Consider the following 20,993-nt stretch of genomic DNA (forward strand, 5'->3'; position numbering starts at 1 on the left):
AAATCCAGACCACATTCAAATTGTCCCAATTTTCCCCAAAAAGTCCTTTTTTTTTTTTTTTTTTTTTGAGACTGGTTCTCCCTCTGTCACACAGGCTGGAGTTCAGTAGTGCGATTTCAGTTCATTGCAACCTTCTACTCCTAGGCTCAAATGATCCTCCCACCTCAGCTTCCCGAGTAGCTGGGACTACAGGCACATGCCACCACCATGTCTAGCTAATTTTTGTAGTTTTTTGCAGAGATAGGGTTTCGCCATGTTGCCCAGTCTGGTCTCAAACCACTGGGCTCAAGCGATCTGACTGCCTTGGCCTCCCGAAGTGCTGGGATTTGCTGGGATTACAGGTGTGAGCCACTGCGCCCAGCCCAAAATGTTATGTATGTATGTGTGTGTGTATGTTTGTATGTATGTATGTATTTGAGACAGAATCTTGCTCTATCACTCAGGCTGGAGTGCAGTGGCATGATCTCGGCTCACTGCAACTTCCGCCTCCCAGGTTAAAGCAATTCTCATGCCTCAGCCTCCAGATTAGCTGGGATTACAGGCATGCGCCACCACACCTGGCTAATTTTTTGTATTTTTAGTAGAAATGGGGTTTCACCATATTGGCCAGGCTGGTCTTGAACTCCTGGCCTCAAGTGATCCACCTGCCTCGGCCTCCCAAAGTGTTGGGATTACAGGTGTGAGCCACCGTGCCTGGACCTCAAAATGTCTTTCATAACTTGCTTATTCAGACTAGGATTCAGTCAACAATCAGATTTTACATTCTGTGGTTTTTTCCCCCCTTAAATCTCTATTAATCTAAAATAATTGGCTGGGTGTGGTGGCTCATGCCTGTAATCCCAGCACTTTGGGAGGCCGAGGCTGGTGGATCACTGGAGATCAGAAGTTAGAGACTAGCCTGGCCGACATGCAAAACCTCATCTCTACTTAAAATACAAAAATTAGCCGGATGTGGTGGCGGGTGCCTGTAGTACCCACTACTAGGGAAGCTGAGGCAGGGAGAATTGCTTGAACCTGGGAGGTGGAGGATGCAGTGAGCTAAGATCTTGCCATTGCACTCCAGCCTGGGTGACAGAGTGAGACTCCATCTCAAAAAAATAAATAAATAAAAAATCATCTTCCCAGGCCAGCCCCTTTTTACTTGACATTGGCCTATTGCAGAAATTGGGCCTGCTGCTATGTAGATTCCAACATCTTACCTTCTGGTATTGTCTGATTATTTCCTAGTAGTTTCTAGAATTTGTTTCTCTGGTTTCTTATTTCCTGTGCACTGAAATGTAGGCCTAAAGGCTTGATTTGTTTCCTATTAAGCATGTTTAGCCATAATACGGGTGACAGAGGCACATAATACTGGTGACACGACAGGCCTGGCTGTCGTGTTCTTGCTGATGTTTCACTTGGTCATTGGGTCCAGGTGGTAACAGCTCAGTGTCTCCATTGTAAAATTACGTTGGATTTCTTTTCAAGTCTGAGAGCCCAGTGACACCATGTCCAAATTCTCAGTGCCCCTTTCCTGGACAACAAAATGTCTAAACTGACTGGCCCAAGCTTCTTGTATTCAGGAGAAGTCAACTCTCATGACCATAGTCGTTTACCTTTTTTTTCAGGAGATCCACCTGACCTAGGGTTTATTGTCCCTTTCAGGGTTATTTTAGGGACACAGTGATGTACTATGGCTTTTACACCAATTCCACCATCCAGCACGGGAACAGCGGGGCATCCTACAACATGCAGCTGGCCTACATCTTCACGATCGGAGCGTGCTTGACCACCTGCTTCTTCAGTTTGCTATTCAGGTATGGAAGCATCTGCATTTCCTGATTCTGAGGGTCATGTTAGATTTCGGCAAAAATCCAAGAAACTCAAAAATTACCCAGATAACAATTTTTCTTCAGTTTTGACTTTCTTCCTTCCTTCCCTTCCTTCCCTTTCTTCCCTTCCTTCCTTCCTTCCTTCCTTTCTTTCTTTCTCTTTCTTTCTTTTTCTTTCTTTCTTTCTTTCTTTCTTTCTTTCTTTCTTTCTTTCTTTCTTTCTTTCTTTCTTTCTTTCTTTCTTTCTTTCTCTCTCTCTCTCTCTTTCTCTCTCTCTCTCCTTCCTTCCTTCCTTCCTTCCTTCCTTCCTTCCTTCCTTCCTTCCTTCCTTCCTTCCTTCCTTCCTCCTTCCTTCCTTCCTTCCTTCCTTCCTTCCTTCCTTCCTTCCTTCCTTCCTTCCTTCCTTCCTTTCTTTCTTTCTTTCTGCAGATGGAGTCTTGCTCTGTCACCCATGCTGGAGTTCAGTGGCACAGTCTTGGCTCACTGCAACCTCTGCCTCCCAGGTTTAAGTGATTCTCCTTCCTCAGCCTCCCCAGTAGCTGGGATTACAGGTGCCTGCCACCACGCCCCTGCTAATTTTTGTATTTTTAATAGAAACGAGGTTTGACCATGTTGGCACGCTGATCTCATACTCCTGACCTCAGGTGATCCACCCGCCTTGGCCTCCCATAGTGCTGGGATTACAGGTGTGAGCCACCGCGCCCAGCCTGCAGTTTTGACTTTCTATTGCTGTCCGATTATTCCTTGTCCTGCAATATGAAATAGGAGGTTGGACAGAGGAAGAGAGGTTTTTCTGTGCTTTTAAAGAAATTGGTCAGCTTGATAATAAGGGTGCAATTAGCCAGCAAAGACATGAAGAGAAGAACGTGATAGATAACTATCAGACAGGAGGTACAAATGGAAAATACACATAAGAAAGGCTGGGTGCAGTGCTCACGCCTGTAATCTTAGCACTCTGGGAGTCCGATTCAGGCTGATCATTTGAGTCCAGGAGTTCAAGACTGGCCTGGGCAACGTGCCGAAACCCCATCTCTACTAAAAAAACAAAAAGTTAGCCCGGCTTGGTGGCACACGCCTGTAGTCCCAGCTACTTGGGAGGCTGAGGTGGGAGAATCAGCTAAGCCCATTAGGTTGAGGCTGCAGTGAGCTGAGATCATTCCACTACACTTCAGCCTGAGCAACTGGAGATCCTGTTTCAAAAAAAAAAAAAAAATAGAGAGAAAGAAAGAAAAACAACATGCAATCTCTGTATTAGTTTGCTAGGGCTGCCTAGCAAAGTACAACAGACCATTGGTTTAAACAACGGAAATTTATTTTCTCATGGTTCTGGAGGCCTGAAGTCCAAGATCAAGATGTCAGCAGGGTTGGTTCCCTCTGAGGCCTTTCTCCTTGGCTTGTAGACGGCCACTGTCTCCTGCCTGTGTCTTCACGTGGTTGTCCCTCTGTGTCTTAATCTCCCTTTTTTAGAAAGAGGCCATTTCTATTGAATGAGGACCCAATTTAATGACCCCATTTTTTAAAAATGTAATTACCACTTTAATTAATTAATTAATTAATTAATTTTGAGATGAAGTCTTGCTCTGTTGCCCAGGCTGGAGTGCAGTGGTGTGATCTCAGCTCACTGCAACCTCTGTCCCGCCGGGTTCAAGGGATTCTCCTGCCTCAGCCTCCCTAATAGCTGGGACAATAGGTATGCGCCACCATGCCCAACTAATTTTTGTAATTTTATTAGAAACGGGGTTTCACCATGTTGGCCAGACTGGTCTCAAACTCCTGACCTCAAGTGATCCGCCTGCCTCGGCCTCCCAGAGTGCTGGGATTACAGGCATGAACCACTGCACCTGGCCTTTAATTACTGCTTTAACGACCTACCTCCAAATACAGTCACATTCTAAGGTACTGGGGCGTTAGGACTTCAACATACGAATTTTGGAAAGTACACAGTTCAACCCACAGCAACCTGACTGCCAGCATGCTAATTCAAACTAAAATGAGATTTTGTTCTGTCAAAGTAGGAAATGATATTATTATTATTATTATTATTTTGAGACAGAGTCTTGCTTTGTCATCCAGGCTGGAGTGTAGTGATGCAATCTTGGCTCATTGCAACCTCTGTCTCCCGGGTTCAAGTGATTCTCCTGTCTCAGCCTTCTGAGTAGCTGGGATCACAGGCTTGTGCCATCATGTCCAGCTAATTTTTCTATTTTTAGTAGAGACGGGGTTTTGCCATGTTGGCCAGGCTGGTCTTGAACTCCTGATCTCAAGTGATCCCCCCGCCTGGGCCTCCCAAAGTGCTGGGATTAGAGGTGTGAGCCACCACACCTGGCCAGAAATGATTCTTAAGTTGCTGTTACTGAGTGGTGGCAAATTTCAAAACAGCAGCATCCATCCATCTTATGCAGCATTTTTGTGTGTATGCTCAGGGCTTCCTGGGCCTGAGACATCCTGTGACAATAATAGTGCCTTCATCAACTGCTTGCTGCTGTAAGCACTGCATGGACTCTTTGGAAGGCTGAATAATCTCCCCCCATCCCCCAGAGATGTCTACAGCCTAATCCCCAGAACTGGTGAATATGTAACTTCACATAACAAAAGGTAATTTGCAGATGTGATTGAGGATTTTTAAGTGGGGAGATTATCGTGGATTATCTGGGTGAGCCCCATGGAATCACAAGGGTCTTTATAAGAGGGAGGCAGGAGGTCAGAGAGAAGCGGGGAGATGAGAAGATGCTACCCTGCTGGCTTTGAAGATGGAGGAGATGGCCACAAGCCAAGGAAAGGGGACACCCTCTAGAAGCTAGAAAAGACAAGGAAATGGATTCTCCCCTAGAGTTTTCAGAAGGAACATAGCCCTGCCAACACCTTCATTTTAGCCCTGTGAGACTCATTTTCTGATTAGCTGGGCATGGTGGCATGTGCCTGTAGTTCCAGCTACTTTGGAGGCTGTGGCAGGAGGATGGCTTGAGCTTGGGAGGTGGAGGCTGCAGTAAGATATGACTACACCACTGCACTCCAGCCTGGGCCACACAGCAAGACCTCGTCTCTAAACAAACAAACAAACATAAAAACAAGAAAAAAACATTTTCTGACTTCTGATCTCTAGAAGGGTAAAAGAACAAATCTGTGTTGTTTTTAGCCACTAAGTTGGTGGTCATTTGCTATAGCAGCAACAGGGAACTGGGTGGATTACTTGAGATCAACAGTTCAAGACCAGCCTGGCCAACATGGTGAAACCCTGCCTCTACTGAAAATACAAAAATTAGCCGGGCATGGTGATGGATGCCTGTAATCCCAGTTACTTGGGAGACTGAGGCAGGAGAGTCGCTTGAACCTTGGAGGTGCAGGTTGCGGTGAGTGGAGATCACGCCACTGCACTCTAGCCTGGGAGACAAGAGTGAAACTGTGTCTAAAAAAAAAAAATTCTGTAAGGTGAGTACTATTGTTATTCCCTCTCTACAGATGTGGAAACTGAGGCTCGGAATCAGAACCATTCACAAGACAATAATCCCTCAGTTGGCAACTCAGTTGCTAGAGTTGCAAGCCAGGCCTGTGTGGCCCCAAAGTCAGTGCTTGTTTAACCACTGTGTTGTGACCACACTGCTCCAGGCCAACAGCTTGGGGCTAAGTCTTCACGTTGCCTTTCACCATTCATAATAGGGCTGCCCTTTGTTGAAGCCCTGCACTCCCAATGACTGCCATAATAACCTTCAGGTGTTCCGGTTTTGCCTTCTCTAGCATGGCCAAGTACTTCCGGGACAACTTCATTAACCCCCACATTTACTCTGGAGGGATCACTAAGCTGATCTTTTGCTGGGACTTCACTGTCACTCATGAAAAAGCTGTGAAGCTAAAACAGAAGAATCTTAGCACCGAGATAAGGGTAAGGCGAGCTCACTTTACTCATTTGCTGTCGGCTGGTCTCCTTCCCTTCTCCAATATACATGTACCTTTTCTTAAAGTAATAATGAAGTATTGTTTTATTGCCCATGAGACTGGCAAAAAAAAAAAAAAAAATTAAAATATTCATAGTGCCTAGAGCTGGGTAAAGTGTAGAGAAATGGACATTTTCCCATGACATGTTGGCTTTGTAATTCATACAATCTTATTGGAGGCCAGTTTAGCAATTTATATCACTGTTAAATGTACTTTGCCGAGACTAGAGTGCAATGGCTCGATCATAGTTCACTGTAAGCCTCAAACTCCTGGGTTCAAGTGATCCTCCCTTCTCAGCCCCTCGAGTAGCTGGGATTACAGGCGTGAGCCATCATGCCTGGCTAATTTTTTAACTTTTATTTTTTGTAAAGACAAGGTCTTCTTATGTTCTCCAGGTACTGAACTCCTGGGCTCAGGTGATCCTCCTATCCTGGCTTCCCAAAGTGCTGGGATTACAGGTGTGAGCCACTGCACCTGGCTAATGTACCTGTTTCTTGACCCCACAGTTCCGGGTTTAAACTTTACTCTAGGCCAGGCGCTTTTCTCTAGGTGGCTCACGCCTGTAATCCCAGCCCTTTGGGAGGCCAAAGCAAGTGGATCGCTTTAGCTCAGGAGTTCAAGACTAACTTGGGCAACACAGCGAGAATTTGTCTCTATAAATTAAAAAAAAAAGAAAGAAAAAAATTGACTCTCAGGCAGTGGTTTTTTTTTGTTGTTGTTGTTTGTTTCTTTTGTGCATTTTTTTTTTTGAGATGGAGTCTTTTTTTTTTTTTTTTTTTTTTTGAGACGGAGTCTCACTCTGTCGCCCAGGCTGCAGTGCAGTGGCCGGATCTCAGCTCACTGCAAGCTCCGCCTCCCGGGTTTACGCCATTCTCCTGCCTCAGCCTCCCTAGTAGCTGGGACTACAGGCGCCCGCCACCTCGCCCGGCTAGTTTTTTTTTTGTATTTTTTAGTAGAGAAGGGGTTTCACCATGTTAGCCAGGATGGTCTCGATCTCCTGACCTCGTGATCCACCCACCTCGGCCTCCCAAAGTGCTGGGATTACAGGCGTGAGCCACCACGCCCGTCTGTTTTTCTTTCTTTCTTTTCTTTTTTATCGGAATCTCACTCTGCTGCCCAGGCTGGAGTGCAGTGGCATGATCTTGGCTCACTGCAACCTCTGCCTCCCAGTTTCAAGCGATTCTCCTACATCAGCCTCCCAAGTAGCTGGGATTACAGGCATCTGCCACCACAGCTGGCTCATTTTTGGATTTTTTAAAGTAGAGATGAGGTTGCACTATATTGGCCAGGCTGGTCTCAAACTCCTAGCCTCAAGTGATCCACCCGCCTTGGCCTCCCAAAGTACTGGGATTACAGGCATGAGCCAGCCAGGGCAATGATTTTCAACCCAGAGAAATCTTGCCCCTCAGGGGGACATTTGACAACATCTAGAGACTTTTCTGATTGTTACAATTGGGAAGAGGGTGCTCTTGATATTTAGTGGGTAGAGGCCAGTGATGCTGCTAAACATCCTACAATGCGTAGAACAGCTCCCGCAACAGAGAATTATGCAGCCCACCTTGTCAGTAGTGCAGAGGTTGAGAAACCCTGGTCTATAGACACAAACTTATTACAAAGAAAAAGCAGCTGGGCATGGTGGCCCATACCTCTAATCCCAGCACTTTCGGAGGACGAGGCAGGCAGATCACGAGGTCAGGAGTTCAAGACCAGCTTGGTCAACATGATGAAACCCCATCTCTACTTGAAAAAAGGACAAAAAGTTAGCCGGGTGTGGTGGCGGCACCTGTAATCCCAGCTACTCAGGAGGCTGAGGCTGGAGAATCACTTAAACCTGGGAGGCGGAGGTTGCAGTGAGCCAAGATCGTGCCACTGCACTCCAGCCTGGGCGACAAGAATGAAACTCCGTCTCCAAAAAAAAAAAAAAAAAAAAAAGAGCAAGCTGATTTTATAAATAAAGGGGCTTTAAATTTTTTTTATGGTTTTTGAGACAAGGCCTTGCTCTGTCACCCAAGCTGGAGTGCAGTGGTGCAATCATAACTCACTGTTGTGTCGACCTCCTGGGCTGCAGTTAGCCTCCCACCTCAGCCTCCTGAGTAGCTGGGACTACGGGTGCATACCACCGTGCCCAACTAATTTTTACAATTTTTTTAGGGAGAGAGTCTCACTATGTTGCCCAGGCTGGTCTTAAAGCCCTGGACTCAAGTGATCCTCCCACCTTGGCCTCCCAACATGCTGGGAATTCAGGTGTGAGCCACCAAACCCAGCCAGATAAAGGGGCTTCGACAAGAGGGCTACAGATGTGAGCTTCTTTCTCAGTGTAGATACCCAACCTTACTCTTCAAGAAAGAATTTTGTGACCCCAGTGTGCCTTTCTCAAGAACATGGTCCCTATCTATCAATCCCAACTGTTTCTGTAAGATGGAAGCAGTGTTTGGAGATTCTTGGCCCATTGCAAAGTCTTCCGTGGGTCTCCCATGATCCCTGTTCATCATAAATGTTCCCCCTCTGTCTCACCTGTGGATTTGGGCTGGATTTATGTCTCTGGGTGTGGCAAGCATTCCCTGGGGATCTTTGCTAGCAGTGGAGAGGGATCTCTAGATAAACCTGACTTTCATTTATTTTTATTTATTTATTTGTTTATTTATTTATTTGTTTGAGACAGAGTCTCACTCTGTCACCCAGGCTGGAGTGCAGTGGTGCAATCTCTGCTCACTACAACCTCCACCTCCCGGGTTCAAGTGATTCTCCTGCCTCAGCCTCCCGAGTAGCTGGGATTACAGGCATGCACCACCGCGCCTGGCTAATTTTTGTATTTTTAGTAGAGGCAGGGTTTCACCTTGTTGGCCAGGCTGGTCTCAAACTCCTGATCTCAAGTGATCCACCCGCCTTGGCCTCCCAAAGTAGTGGGATTACAGGTATGAGCCACCATGCCCAGCCATAAACTTGACTTTCTTATGTTTCTAGGAGAACCTGTCAGAGCTCCGTCAGGAGAAGGCCAAGTTGACGTTCAATCAGCAGCTGACCCGCTTCTCTACCTACGTGATGGCCTGGGTTGTCTCTACAGGTGTGGCCACAGCCTGCTGTGCAGCCGTTTATTACCTGGCTGAGTACAACTTAGAGGTAACCAACACCAGGGTCCAGGGCAGAGAGAACCAGGTGTAAGGATGAGGTGCTGGAGAGATATGGTGGTGTGCAACCCACGGTTCAACCCAGGACCTATGGCCCGCAGCATCAGCACCAGCAGAGAACTTGTTAAAAATGCAGGGGTGAGGCACAGTGGCTTGCACCTGTAACCCCAACACTCTGGCAGGCTGAGGCGGGAGGATCACCTGAACCCACGAGTTCGAGACCAGCCTGGGCAACATGGAGACTCCATCTCTACAAAAATTTTAAAAATTAGCCCAGCATGGTGGCATGCACCTGTAGTCCTGGCTACGGTGGTTGTCATTCATTGGTGACTACAATTTCACATGAATGGTAGCTCAGCTGTGTCGTTTCACAGCCCTGGGGCCAGACCTTGCCTTGTTTAATCTCAGTTAATTCTTGCAACCTCTCTATGGGTTATGTGATCATTTCTCCATTGTACAGATGGAGAAGAGGGGCTCAGAGAAGCTAAGGATCTGGTCCTAGACCTTGCAGCTTCCATGTGGGGAGGGAGCCATACTGGAACCCAGGTTACCCTGGCTCCAAAGATACCACCAAAAATGCAAGTGGTGCTTTTGAACCATCCAGAGGTAGATGGAGGTAGGATGAGGCCATGCAGGGAGGATGTGGGAATGTGACATATCAGGTAACTCCAAGGGTCACGGAGGATGCCTGGCAGAGGTGCAGCCCCGGCTCCACTCACAGCCAAATGCCGGAGTGCTGCCTTCTCCTGGAGGCCCAGTGCCTCTCCCAGCCTCACACAAAAGTACGGCATGGGGCCGGGCACAGTGGCTCACGCCTGTAATCCCAGCATTTTGGGAGGCCGAGGTGGGCGGATCATTTGAGATCAGGAGTTCGAAACCATCCTGGCCCACATGGTGAAACCCCATCTCTACTAAAAATACAAAAATTAGCCGGGTGTGATGGTGCACCCCTGTAATCCCAGCTACTCGGGAGACTGAGGCAGGAGAATCACTTGAACCTGGGAGGCAGAGGTTGCAGTGAGCTGAGATCATGCCACTGCACTCCAGCCTGGGCAACAGAGCGAGACTCCATCTCCAAAAAAAAAAAAAAAATGTGCAGCATGGGCTAGCAGAAGCACCCCAACCCCCCTAATTCAGAACTCAGAGACAGGTGAAGCCTGGTGAAAATGAATAAGGCCACGCAGGAAAGGCAAGGAGAAATTCCACGGTGACTGATCCCCTTGGGCTGTAGCTTCAGAAGACTCAGCTTATGATCAACAGACAGAAGCACATCCTCATTGCCCCGGGCATCTTGGTAAAAAAGAGAAAGCCACAGAATGACTGTTTGAGCTCAGGCTCCTGAGTGAGACCCACCTAGGCTCCAATCTGCCACTTCCTTGCTAGGTGACCCTGGATAAGTGTCTTCCCCTCCCTGAGCCTCAGTTTGCTTGGCACGGGGTAAGCAAATTAATGATACCTAGCTAAAACAGTTACTAAAACAGTTAACCTAGCCAGGTGTGGTGGCTCGTGCCTGCAATCCCAATACCTTGGGAGGCCGAGGTGGATGGATCACCTGGGGTCGGGAGTTCGAGACCAGCCTGGCCAACATGGGGAAACCCCATCTCTACTGAAAATACAAAAATTAGCTGGGTGTGGTGGCGCATGCCTGTAATCCCAGCTAGTCTGGAGACTGAGGCAGGAGAATTGCTTGAACTGAGGAGGTGGAAGTAGCAGTGAGCCGAGATCGCGCCACTGCACTCCAGCCTGGGCAACAGAGTGAGACTCCATCTCAAAACAATTAAAATAAATAAATAGCTGAATAGTTAACCCCAGAGGAGCTACTTCTCAGGTTTTCTATCATGGGAGACTTTTGGGTGAGGCAGAAAGGGGTACAGTGTACAAGTCAGCCCTCCATTCTCTCCCCAATCCCCTGCAGTTCCTAAAGATGCACAGTAACCCTGGAGCGGTGCTGTTACTGCCTTTCGTTGTGTCCTGCATTAATCTGGCCGTGCCGTGCTTCTACTCCATGTTCAGGCTCGTGGAGAGGTACGAGATGCCGCGGCACGAAGTCTACATTCTCCTGATCCGGTAGGTGATCTGTCGTGCCCAACACCAGCCTCTATTTCCATGGAGAGAAGTGGGATGGTAGCTAGAAAAGATTATGCTTTAGTATCAAAGTTTTGTTCTCCAGAAAGAAGGAATTTCAAAAGTAAAATATGGCTGGGCATGGTGGCTCATGCCAGTAATCCCGGCACTTTGGGAGGCTGAGAGGGATCACTTGAGACCAGGAGTTCGAGAACAGCCTGGGCAACATAGCCAGATGCTGGCTATACAAAAAGTCAGCTGGATGCAGTGGCTGGCATGCACCTGTTAGTGCCAGCTACTCAGGAGGCTGAGGTGAGAGGATCACTTGATCCCAGGAGTCTGAGGTTACCTATGATTGCACCACTGCACTCCAGCCTGTGCGACAGAGCAAGACCCTGTCTTAACAACAAAAGAGCGAAGTGTGTTTGTGTGGTGTGGGCTTTTGCTCAAAGTCATGGCTTGATTGATTTCCTGATTGCTACCAGCGGTGGATTGATGTAGTTCTCAAGTATGGGATGTACAGATGGGCAGGCAGTGCACACACAAAGGCTCCTGGGCTGAGGAGGGGACTGAAATCATCCAGCGTTCCCCTTAGTCAAGCTGTGAGTCCTGGTACCTACTGCCTCAGTGGGAGGAAGAGGCGCATTTTTGTAATTCCACCACCCAAACAAAGGTGGGAGGAGTGCTTTGGGCAACTCACTGGCACCCACAGGGTGCCTTTTTGTGATTCCCACAAAGGCATCATATCGGCTAGAAGTGATCCCAGAGTTTTGATACACAAAGCCTGGAACTACCCAAATTTTGTCCTTCTAGTTTCCTCCCTGACTTCTTCCTGATTATGGTGGGGTTTATAAGTATAGATCTGTAGGCCAGGTGCGGTGGCTTATGCCTGTAATTCCAGCAATTTGGGAGGCCAAGGCAGGTGGATTACCTGAGGTCAGGAGTTTGAAACCAGCCTGGCCAACATGGCGAAACCCCGTCTCTACTAAAAATACAAAAATTAGCTGGGCGTGCTGACGCACCTCTGTAATCCCAGCTACTCGAGAGGCTGAGGCGGGAGAATTGCTTGAACCTGGGAGGCGGAGGTTGCAGTGAACCGAGATCGTGCCACTGCACTCCAGCCTGGGTGACAGAGGGAGACTCCGTCTCAAAAAAAAAAAAAAGTATAGGTCTGTACAATGCAGACTGAGTTTCTTTGCTAATCAGTTCCATAGCCCTTGCCTTACCATGGTCTGTGAGATCTGGCTCCCAGCCAGCGCTCCAACTTCATTTTCTCCCCCTGTCCTTCTTGCTCACTGCCTGTCCCCGTCACAGGCCTCCTAAGCGTTCACAAACATGCCAAACCATATTCCCACTTCTGGACCTTTGCATGGGCCTGGAATGTTCTTCCCACACATGACCACATGGCTTGCTTCCTGAATGCATTTTGCGTTCTTCAAACATCACCCTCACGTTGCACTCTTCCTTACATATCCCATTAAAAATAACAGCTCCCTACCACCTTTTCTCCTCTGCAGTATAATTTTCTCTTTCTTTTTTTTTTTTTAAGATGGAGTCTCACTCTGTCACCCAGGCTGGAGTGCGGTGGCACGATCTCAGCTCGCTCTCTGCAGTATAATTTTCTTACCACTTCCTGACGTATTTGTATTTATTTCTTTATTATCTTCCTCCCCCACAGTTTATGGGGAAATCTTTGCTTTATTCACAGTGCCTGGGATATCATACGTGTTCAAGAATGGTTGGTGAATGAATGAGCAATTCGGTCAGTCAGTTGATTATACCCAATCCATATTATGAAAATTCCAGACAGGTGCAGTGGTTCATGCCTGTAATCCTAGCACTTTGGATTGTGGCCAAGGTGGGAGGATTGCTTGAGCCCAGGAGTTCAAGACCAGCCTGGGCAACATGGTGAGACTCCATCTCTACAAAAAATTTAAAAATTAGTCAGGCATGGTTGATTGCGCCTGTAGTCCCAGCTACTCAGGTGGCTGAGGTGGGAGAAGTGCTTGAACCTGGGAAGTCAAAGCTGCAGTGAGCCATGACCACACCACTGCACTCTAATTTGGGTAACAGAATGAGACCCTGTCTCAAAAAGAGAGAGAGAGAGACAAAGAAAGAGAGAGAGAAAGAAAGGAGGGAGGGAGGGAGGGAGGGAGGGAGGGAGGAAGGAAGGAAGGAAGGAAGGAAGGAAGGAAGGAAGGAAGGAAAGAAATGAAAGTAGGAAAGAGAGAGAGAGAGAGGGAGGGAGGGAAGGAGGAAGGAAGGAAGGAAGGGAGGGAGGGAGGGAGGGAGGGAAGGAAGGAAGGGGAAAGAAAACTCTGACCATATTCCTATGCCCTCATTATTCCCCACATCCCACCCACTGATCCATGTTGCCACTTTTTAAAGTACATATAGAAGGGGAAATATTAGGTCTCACTGTACCCCATAACCTTGCATACTGAGTATGATAGGCATAAAATACTATCTACTAGATGATGGAGTTGTAAAGACTGAGGAGGATGATTCAATAAAGAGTTTGGCAGTGTATGCTGTGTCAGCACCCAATAAACATTATGTACATTTACTATTATTATAATGGGAAGTGAAATCAGACCATTTGGAGATGCAACAAAAGAGAACGTATCAGTCAGAATAAATTAGGTTATAGTTCAGTAACAATCCCCCAAATCTCAGTGGTTTAGAACACAAAGGTTTATTTCTTACCCATGTTACGTACACAGTGTAGATTGGCAGGAGGGACCTTCCTATGTTAGTCACTGAGGGATCTAGGCTGAGAGAGCAGCAATCATCTTGAATATCGTTGATCGCCTTTCCAAAAGGAAGATGGAGAGTTCTGGAGGGTCTCACAGGGGCATTAAGTGCTCCAGCTTAGAAGTGACACATATTGCTTCTTCTCACAATTCATTGACCAGAACCCCCTCCAACCACAAGGGCCAGGAATTTCGATCTTACCATGTGCCCCAAAGGAACTATTGGCAGACAGTGTGAAAGACTGTTATTGAAAGTAATCATAAATGTTGTCTCTTCTGTTTAGAAACATCTTTTTGAAAATATCAGTCGTTGGCATTCTTTGTTACTATTGGCTCAACAACGTGGCCCTGTCTGGTGAAGAGGTGAGATTCTAAGCTTCTCTGCCTTAAGTTTAGTTTCTTAGCATTTGACCAACAGGGAGGACATGGGTTTCTCAAGAGCCATCACACTCCGTATTTGGTATTAATCCTTTGTGGGAAGAGAATGAAAACTAATCTGGAAAGCAACATAAGGCAAAATGGGTCTCAACAAAAAAAGCTCAGGTTCTAGAGTCAAGAGGACAAGACTCGAAGGCCAGCTGTGCTGTGTCATCTGCCGAGTCACTTAATCTCTTTGATCCTCAGTTTTCTCATCTGTAAAATTGGGATTTCAATATAATGTGTAGTGTAAGTTCAGTGCCCAGCATATGCAGTGGACGCTAGTAATTTTAGTGCTAGTCTGTCCTAACAGCCTTGGGGTTGGACAAAATCCTTTTTGATCCTTGATGTTCTATTTTTCCTGTAACCTAGATACCCTGGACTTTACCAATCTGTAAACTCATAAATGCTGGCAGTAACAATTATGTCCTAATGCTGACTGTTCCTGGCCCTCCTTCACTTGACTACAGTTTCTAGTCTTCACTGACCTCAGAGAATGGGTGCCTGAGGGTAGTGTCCTATATGGATTTAGGAACAAACCAACTTCCCTGGCCTTCTCATTGGGATGCCTCTGCCCCTGCTACTGCATCCCCCATGATAATGTGCCTTCACATTACACAGTAATCCTTAGCTGATGGTCATCATGAGCCCTCAGATACCCAGGATGCCCTAGGGTTGGAAGTAGAGTCAGGGAATCAGGAGCCTCTCTTTATTTCTCTGTCACCCATTATTCCTGGGTTCTAAAATAGCTCTGCTGTGTCTAGACTCAAACCATTTCACATGAACATGGCACCCTCAACTTCTCTCTGTAATTGTCGAAGAGAATCAAAATCAGCCCTGCAAGTTAGTATGGTTATAGCAGATACCATATTCTTCTTCCATGCATTCATCCATTCATGCATCCATCCATCATCCCTCTATCATTCATTTATCCATCCATGCATCTATACATCCATTCATGTATTCATCTGTCCATCCATGTATCCATCTATCCATCCATTCATACATCCATCCACTTATCCATCCATGTATGTATCCATCCATCCATTAATCCATATATATATTTATCTATTCATTCATGTATTAATCCATCCATTTATCTAACCATCCATCCATTTATTCATCCATGTATTCATTCATGCATGCATCCATCTATCAATTCATGTATTCATCCAGCCATCTATTCATCCATCCATCTGTATATCCATCTATCCATTTACCCATCCATCATTCATCCATCTTTGGGCCATGTACCCAAAAGTTTCCTCTCCTCCAGCCAAATCTAAAAGCTCCCAGTCTGTCAGCTGATAGCACTGACTTCCTGCAGAAGTTCCTAGCCACTACTTTCATAAACTGACTAATCTGAGCTTCTAGTTTATACTAGCCTACTAAACCTCTAGGCCACTTTCTTAATCAAGCAGACATTAATTGATTTTTTGTAAGGTCAGTAAGCAAAAAGAGTGAAGGCATTCTTAGCCATTGGCACTTCCTGCTCTCTTGAAGAAACTGATTACCCTTGGCTGAGAAATGGGATCCAGAGGGGATAGGGCAGGGAGGAAAAGTTTTACAGGGAGAGATCATGAACTGGGAAAGTTTGGGTATGTGTGGAAGGCAAGCTTTAATCAGGGGAAGAAGGAAACCCAAAAGAGAACAACACCCTTGAAAACAAACTCAGCTGCATATTTTCAGAGTGGATCTACTTTTTTGAGTACACAAGGACTTGGTCAAACCCAACCATTAGCTATGTCCTAATGGGTACGTACAGCCAGGAACAGAGGAGAATTGAGCTGAGGCCACAGCCCCTTCCCACATCCGGACTCTTGTTTGCCTTCCAGTGTTGGGAAACTCTCATTGGCCAGGACATCTACCGTCTCCTTCTGATGGATTTTGTGTTCTCTTTAGCCGATTCCTTCCTGGGAGAGTTTCTGAGGAGGTAAATATTTGTCATTCTTAAGTAATTAGTGCCTGATGCTGTAACCAGAACCTGATTCCTGGCTGAGTGGGACGTACAGGTCCCTGACATACTCAAAGCGTGCATTGTTCCAAGTCTGCCTGTTATCCTTGGGGATATTGTTCACTTCTAAATTAGCTAAAATTTCACCTTAACCTGACAGTTCTGTTGTCATAGTTCACTTGGTTCAGCTGACCTTTTACAACCTTTTGAAAACAAATTCTAGAAATAAAAGACAGAAACTGAGCCATTTGAAATCTTATCCAGCTGAGGGCAGTGGCTCACGCCTATAGTCCCAGCACTTTGGGAGACCAAGGCAGGAGGATCACTTGAGGCCAGGAGTTTGAGACTAGCCTGGGAAAAATAGGGAGATTCTGTCTCAAAAAAAAAGAAGAAGAAGAAGAAGAAGGAGGAGGAGGAGGAGGAGGAGGAGGAGGAGGAGGAGGAAGAAGAAGAAGAAGAAGAAGAAGAAGAAGAAGAAGAAGAAGAAGAAGAAGAAGAAGAAGAAGAGGAAGAAGAAGAAGAAGAAGAAGAAGAAGAAGAAGAAGAAGAAGAAGAAGAAGAAGAAGAAGAAGAAGAAGAAGAAGAAGAAGAAGAAGAAGAGGAGGAGGAGGAAGAGGAGGAAGAGGAGGAAGAGGAGGAAGGAGAAGGAGAAGGAGAAGGCGGCAAAGAAAGAAAAGAAGAAAAAAGAAATCTGGGCCGGGCGCGGTGGCTCAAGCCTATAATCCCAGCACTTTGGGAGGGTCAGGAGATCAAAACCATCCTGGCTAACACAGTGAAACCCTGTCTCTACTAAAAAAAACAAAAAAATACGAAAAACTAGCCAGGCGAGGTGGCAGGCACCTGTAGTCCCAGCTACTCGGGAGGCTGAGGCAGGAGAATGGCGTAAACCCAGGAGGCGGAGCTTGCAGTGAGCCGAGATCCGGCCACTGCACTCCAGCCTGGGCGACAGAGGGAGACTCCGTCTCAAAAAAAAGAAAAAAAAAAAAAAAAAGAAATCTTATCCACTATAGATTATTTTAATATTCTAGTATATATTCCTCCAGATTTTTCTATGCACACATTGTTCTGTGTGTGTCTTTACTATATAATACTACATAATTTTCAAAAGCAAAAATGGAGTCACACTGCAACATACTGTAGAATATGCTTTTATTGATCTGTCACTATGCCTTGACATCTTTCCATGTCAGCACATGTAGATTTATCTCATTGTTTTAATTGAATTGATGTACTAATTTTATATTAGATACAATATATACAGAATTGAGGCACTGTCATTGTCCCATGTCTGGTTTTTTAAATTTAGTAATTCTTTTTTTAAATAATATGATGAACCTCTCATTCCTTATAGACATTTATGTATTTCTGCAAGCTGTTCTAGTAATAAGATGGTCTGACCATCAGATAAGATGGTCTGATGTTGATTATTTTATCAGTGGGTAGATTCAATGCCAAATTTCCTCATTCGTTTTTGCCAAAATGTGCTTTTATTCTAGCCTCTGTTGAGGGCCTGGACATAAAGGTGAAAAGGTTTGGCTGGGTGCAGTGACTCATGCCTATAATCCCGACACTTTGGGAGGCCAAGGCGGGTGAATCAGCTGAGGTCAGGAGTTCAAGAGAAGGCTGACCAATGTGGTGAAACCCCATCTCTACTAAGAATACAAAAATTAGCCGAGTGTGGTGGTGCGTGCCTGTAATGCCAACTACTTGGGAGGCCGAGGCAGGAGAATCGCTTGAACCCGGGAGGTGGAGGTTGCAGTGAGCTGAGATTGCGCCACTACACTCCACCCTGGGTGACACAGCAAGACTGCATCTCAAAAAAAAAAAAAAAAAAAAAAAAGGTGAAGAGGTTTTTTTTTGACAGAACTTTTTTTAAATTTGCAACTCCCCTTTATGAATAAATTAATATGGAATCAAGTTTCCCCAGAGTAAATGGAAACTTGGTTCCTTGTGGATTTAGAACACGGGGAAACATAATTAATTTGATAGCAGCAACCAAAAATTTAAAAATGTTTATTTGAGTTGAGAGGTGCTGAGTTCATCCGGTTCGTGAAAAAAGAAGCTTTAATTAGCAAAGAGGGGTATAGGATAATAGTGGGATAATATAAATGTTCAGGGTAACAAATGTTCTCTAGAACTTTTTAAACCACTTTAGCAGTACCCCCGCTTGACTGCATTGTGTTAAATTAGTTTTCCCTCAATCCCTTCAATTACTTCTTCAAAAACATGCTTATAGATTTAGAACTGTTGAAAAATTTTCAAGGGAACTTATGACTTTATTTCAAGCTGGTGAGGGTCTCTTTTGATTGTCCTGGTCTGTGGGGGATCTTCTGAAAGTGGGAGTTATGGTTTGGGTACTAAACTCCGTATGTTTTCACAGGATCATTGGGATGCAGCTGATCACAAGTCTTGGCCTTCCGGAGTTTGACATTGCCAGGAATGTTCTAGAACTGATCTATGCACAAACTCTGGTGTGGTAAGTTTTGTGACTCAGCAAAATGCCCAGTGGTTCCCACATGACTGTGGAGTTGGTATTTTGGTGGCAAAGCCCCAGAATCTGTTGTTTTTAAAGCTGCATGGGTGATACCCCATCCAGCCAGTCTGAGAACCATGAATTTAGCATTTAGACTACCATTTTCCTTTATGAGAGCTTAAGGACTTCAGACAAGAATCAGCATTGAGCAGGGATCCCAACCTGGAGGCCTGGAGGCCACCTATAGGTATGAGTCACCATGCTCAGCCTATTTATTTATTTTTGAGACAGGGTCTCACTCTGTTGCTCACGCTGGAGTGCAGTGGCATGATCATGGCTCACCGCAGCCTCAACCTCCTGAGCTCAAGCAATCTTCCTGCCTTACTTTTCCTTATTTATTTTAACATGATGCAGTTAATGCTGGAATTCTGTATGGTGAATCACATTCCCAGGTTCCATCTGATGGGGTGTTGCTAATTTGAAAGTATTGGATTTGGAACAGGATAAACTGAATTCTGAGACTGGCTTTGCCACTCATGGAGATCACTGTGCTTGTCTGAACCTCAGATTCATCTGTAAATGCATATAAGAATAGCTGCCTTTAAGGCCAGGTGTGGTGGCTCAAGCCTGTAATCCCAGCACTTTGGGAGGCTGAGGCAGGTAGATCAGCTAAGGTCAGGAGTTCAAGACCAACCTGACCAACACGGTGAAACCCCATCTCTACTAAAAATACAAAATTTGCCGGGCATGGTGGCACATGCCTGTAATCCCAGCTACTTGGGAGGCTGAGACACAAGAATCGCTTGAACCTGGGAGGCAGAGGTTGCAGTGAGCCAAGATTGTGCCATGGTACTCCAGCCTGGGCAACAAGAGCGAAACTCTGTCTCAAAAAAATAAAATAAATAAATAAATAAAGGCCAGGCGCGGTGGCTCATGCCTGTAATGCCAGCACTTTGGGAGGCCGAGGCGGGCAGATCATCAGATCAGGAGATCGAGACCATCCTGGCTAACACAGTGAAACCCCGTCTCTACTAAAAATATAAAAAATTAGCCAGGTGCAGTGGCGCATGCCTGTAATCCCAACTACCCAGGAGACTGAGACACAAGAATTGCTTGAACCCAGGAGGCAGAGGTTGCAGTAAGCCAAAATAGTGCCATGGTACTCCAACCTGGGTGACAAGAGTGAAACTCTGTCTCAAAAAAAAAAAAAAATGCCAGGAGCTGTAGCTCATGCCTGTAGTAATCCCAGCACTTTGGGAGGCTGGATCACCTGAGGCCAGGAGTTTGAGGCCAACCTGGCCAACATGGCAAAACCCCGTCTCTACTAAAATACACACAAAAATTAGCCAGGCGTGGTTGTGGGTGCCTGTAATCCCAGCTACTTGGGAGGCTGAGGCAGGAGAATCACTTGAACCTGGGAGGTAGAGGCTGCAGTGAACAGAGATCGTGCCATTGCGCTCCAGCCTGGGCGACAAGAATGAAACTTCGTCTCAAAAAAAAAAAAAAAAAAAAAAAAAGAATAGTTGCCTTTGAATCATGTTGAGGATTAAATGCCATGGTAGATGAAAACTGCTTTGCAAATACCAATATGTCATACAACCAGAGAGTGTTTTATTTTCTGACTCTTTAGAGTTGCCCTGGGTGATTTGACTGTCTGCAAATAACTCAAAGTTAATGAGTTTATTTTTTAGACACAGTGAGGACCTTTCTTTGGTAGTTTAATAAGTGATGTGTTTGCATGCTGCTAGATCACCTGCTGGCAATTTGGCAGTTTACAAAATCCTTTCTTCCACATTATTTCAACTAGGACGCCACTGGGCAAGTTACTAAAACTCTCTCTAAACCTTAGTTTTCTAATCTTTAAATGGTAGAGATACCTACTCACAGTGTTTTCGAGGTGATTAAATAGGCATGGTGGCTCACACCTGTAACCCCAGAACTTTGGGAGGCTGAGGTGAGCAGATCACTTGAGGTCAGGAGTTCGAGACCAGCCTGCCAACATGGTGAAACCCTGACTCTACTAAAAAATACAAATTAGGCAGCTGTGGTAGCAGACGCCTGTAATCTCAGCTACTAGAGAAGCTGAGGCAGGAGAATCACTTGAACCAGGGAGGCGGAGGTTGTAGTCAGCCGAGATCATGCCACTGCACTCTAGCCTGGGAGACAGAGTGACACTCCGTCTCAAAAAGAAAAAAAAAGAAATTACCATCATGACTTCTGGGCCTTTGAGATTTTTGTTGCTAAATCATGAATAAACACAATCAGAAACGCATATCTTTTCTTTTTTCCATGGTTATTACAGTTCTAACTTTTGTGGGTTTTAGGAGAATATTGCCTGTGATGATGAGTTTTATAAGAAGATAATATAATGGGCCGGGCACGGTGGCTCAAGCCTGTAATCCTAGCACTTTGGGAGGCTGAGACGGGCGGATCACGAGGTCAGGAGATCGAGACCATCCT

General features: G+C 45.8%; 1 protein-coding gene across 1 annotated transcript in view; it reads left to right on the forward strand.

Annotated features, from left to right (window-relative positions):
- TMC5 (transmembrane channel like 5) overlaps positions 1–20,993 on the forward strand; it is a 62,023-nt gene that overhangs the window by 28,435 nt on the left and 12,595 nt on the right. The window contains exons 7-13 of the mRNA XM_073015206.1: positions 1,645–1,796; positions 5,547–5,691; positions 8,709–8,864; positions 10,788–10,939; positions 13,974–14,052; positions 15,942–16,039; positions 18,441–18,536. Of these exons, the coding sequence (XP_072871307.1) occupies positions 1,645–1,796; positions 5,547–5,691; positions 8,709–8,864; positions 10,788–10,939; positions 13,974–14,052; positions 15,942–16,039; positions 18,441–18,536 (878 nt within the window). The remainder of the gene's footprint in view (positions 1–1,644; positions 1,797–5,546; positions 5,692–8,708; positions 8,865–10,787; positions 10,940–13,973; positions 14,053–15,941; positions 16,040–18,440; positions 18,537–20,993) is intronic.

This window comes from Chlorocebus sabaeus, chromosome 5 (genome assembly GCF_047675955.1).
Source record: "Chlorocebus sabaeus isolate Y175 chromosome 5, mChlSab1.0.hap1, whole genome shotgun sequence".
NCBI classification, from domain to species: Eukaryota; Metazoa; Chordata; class Mammalia; order Primates; family Cercopithecidae; genus Chlorocebus; species Chlorocebus sabaeus.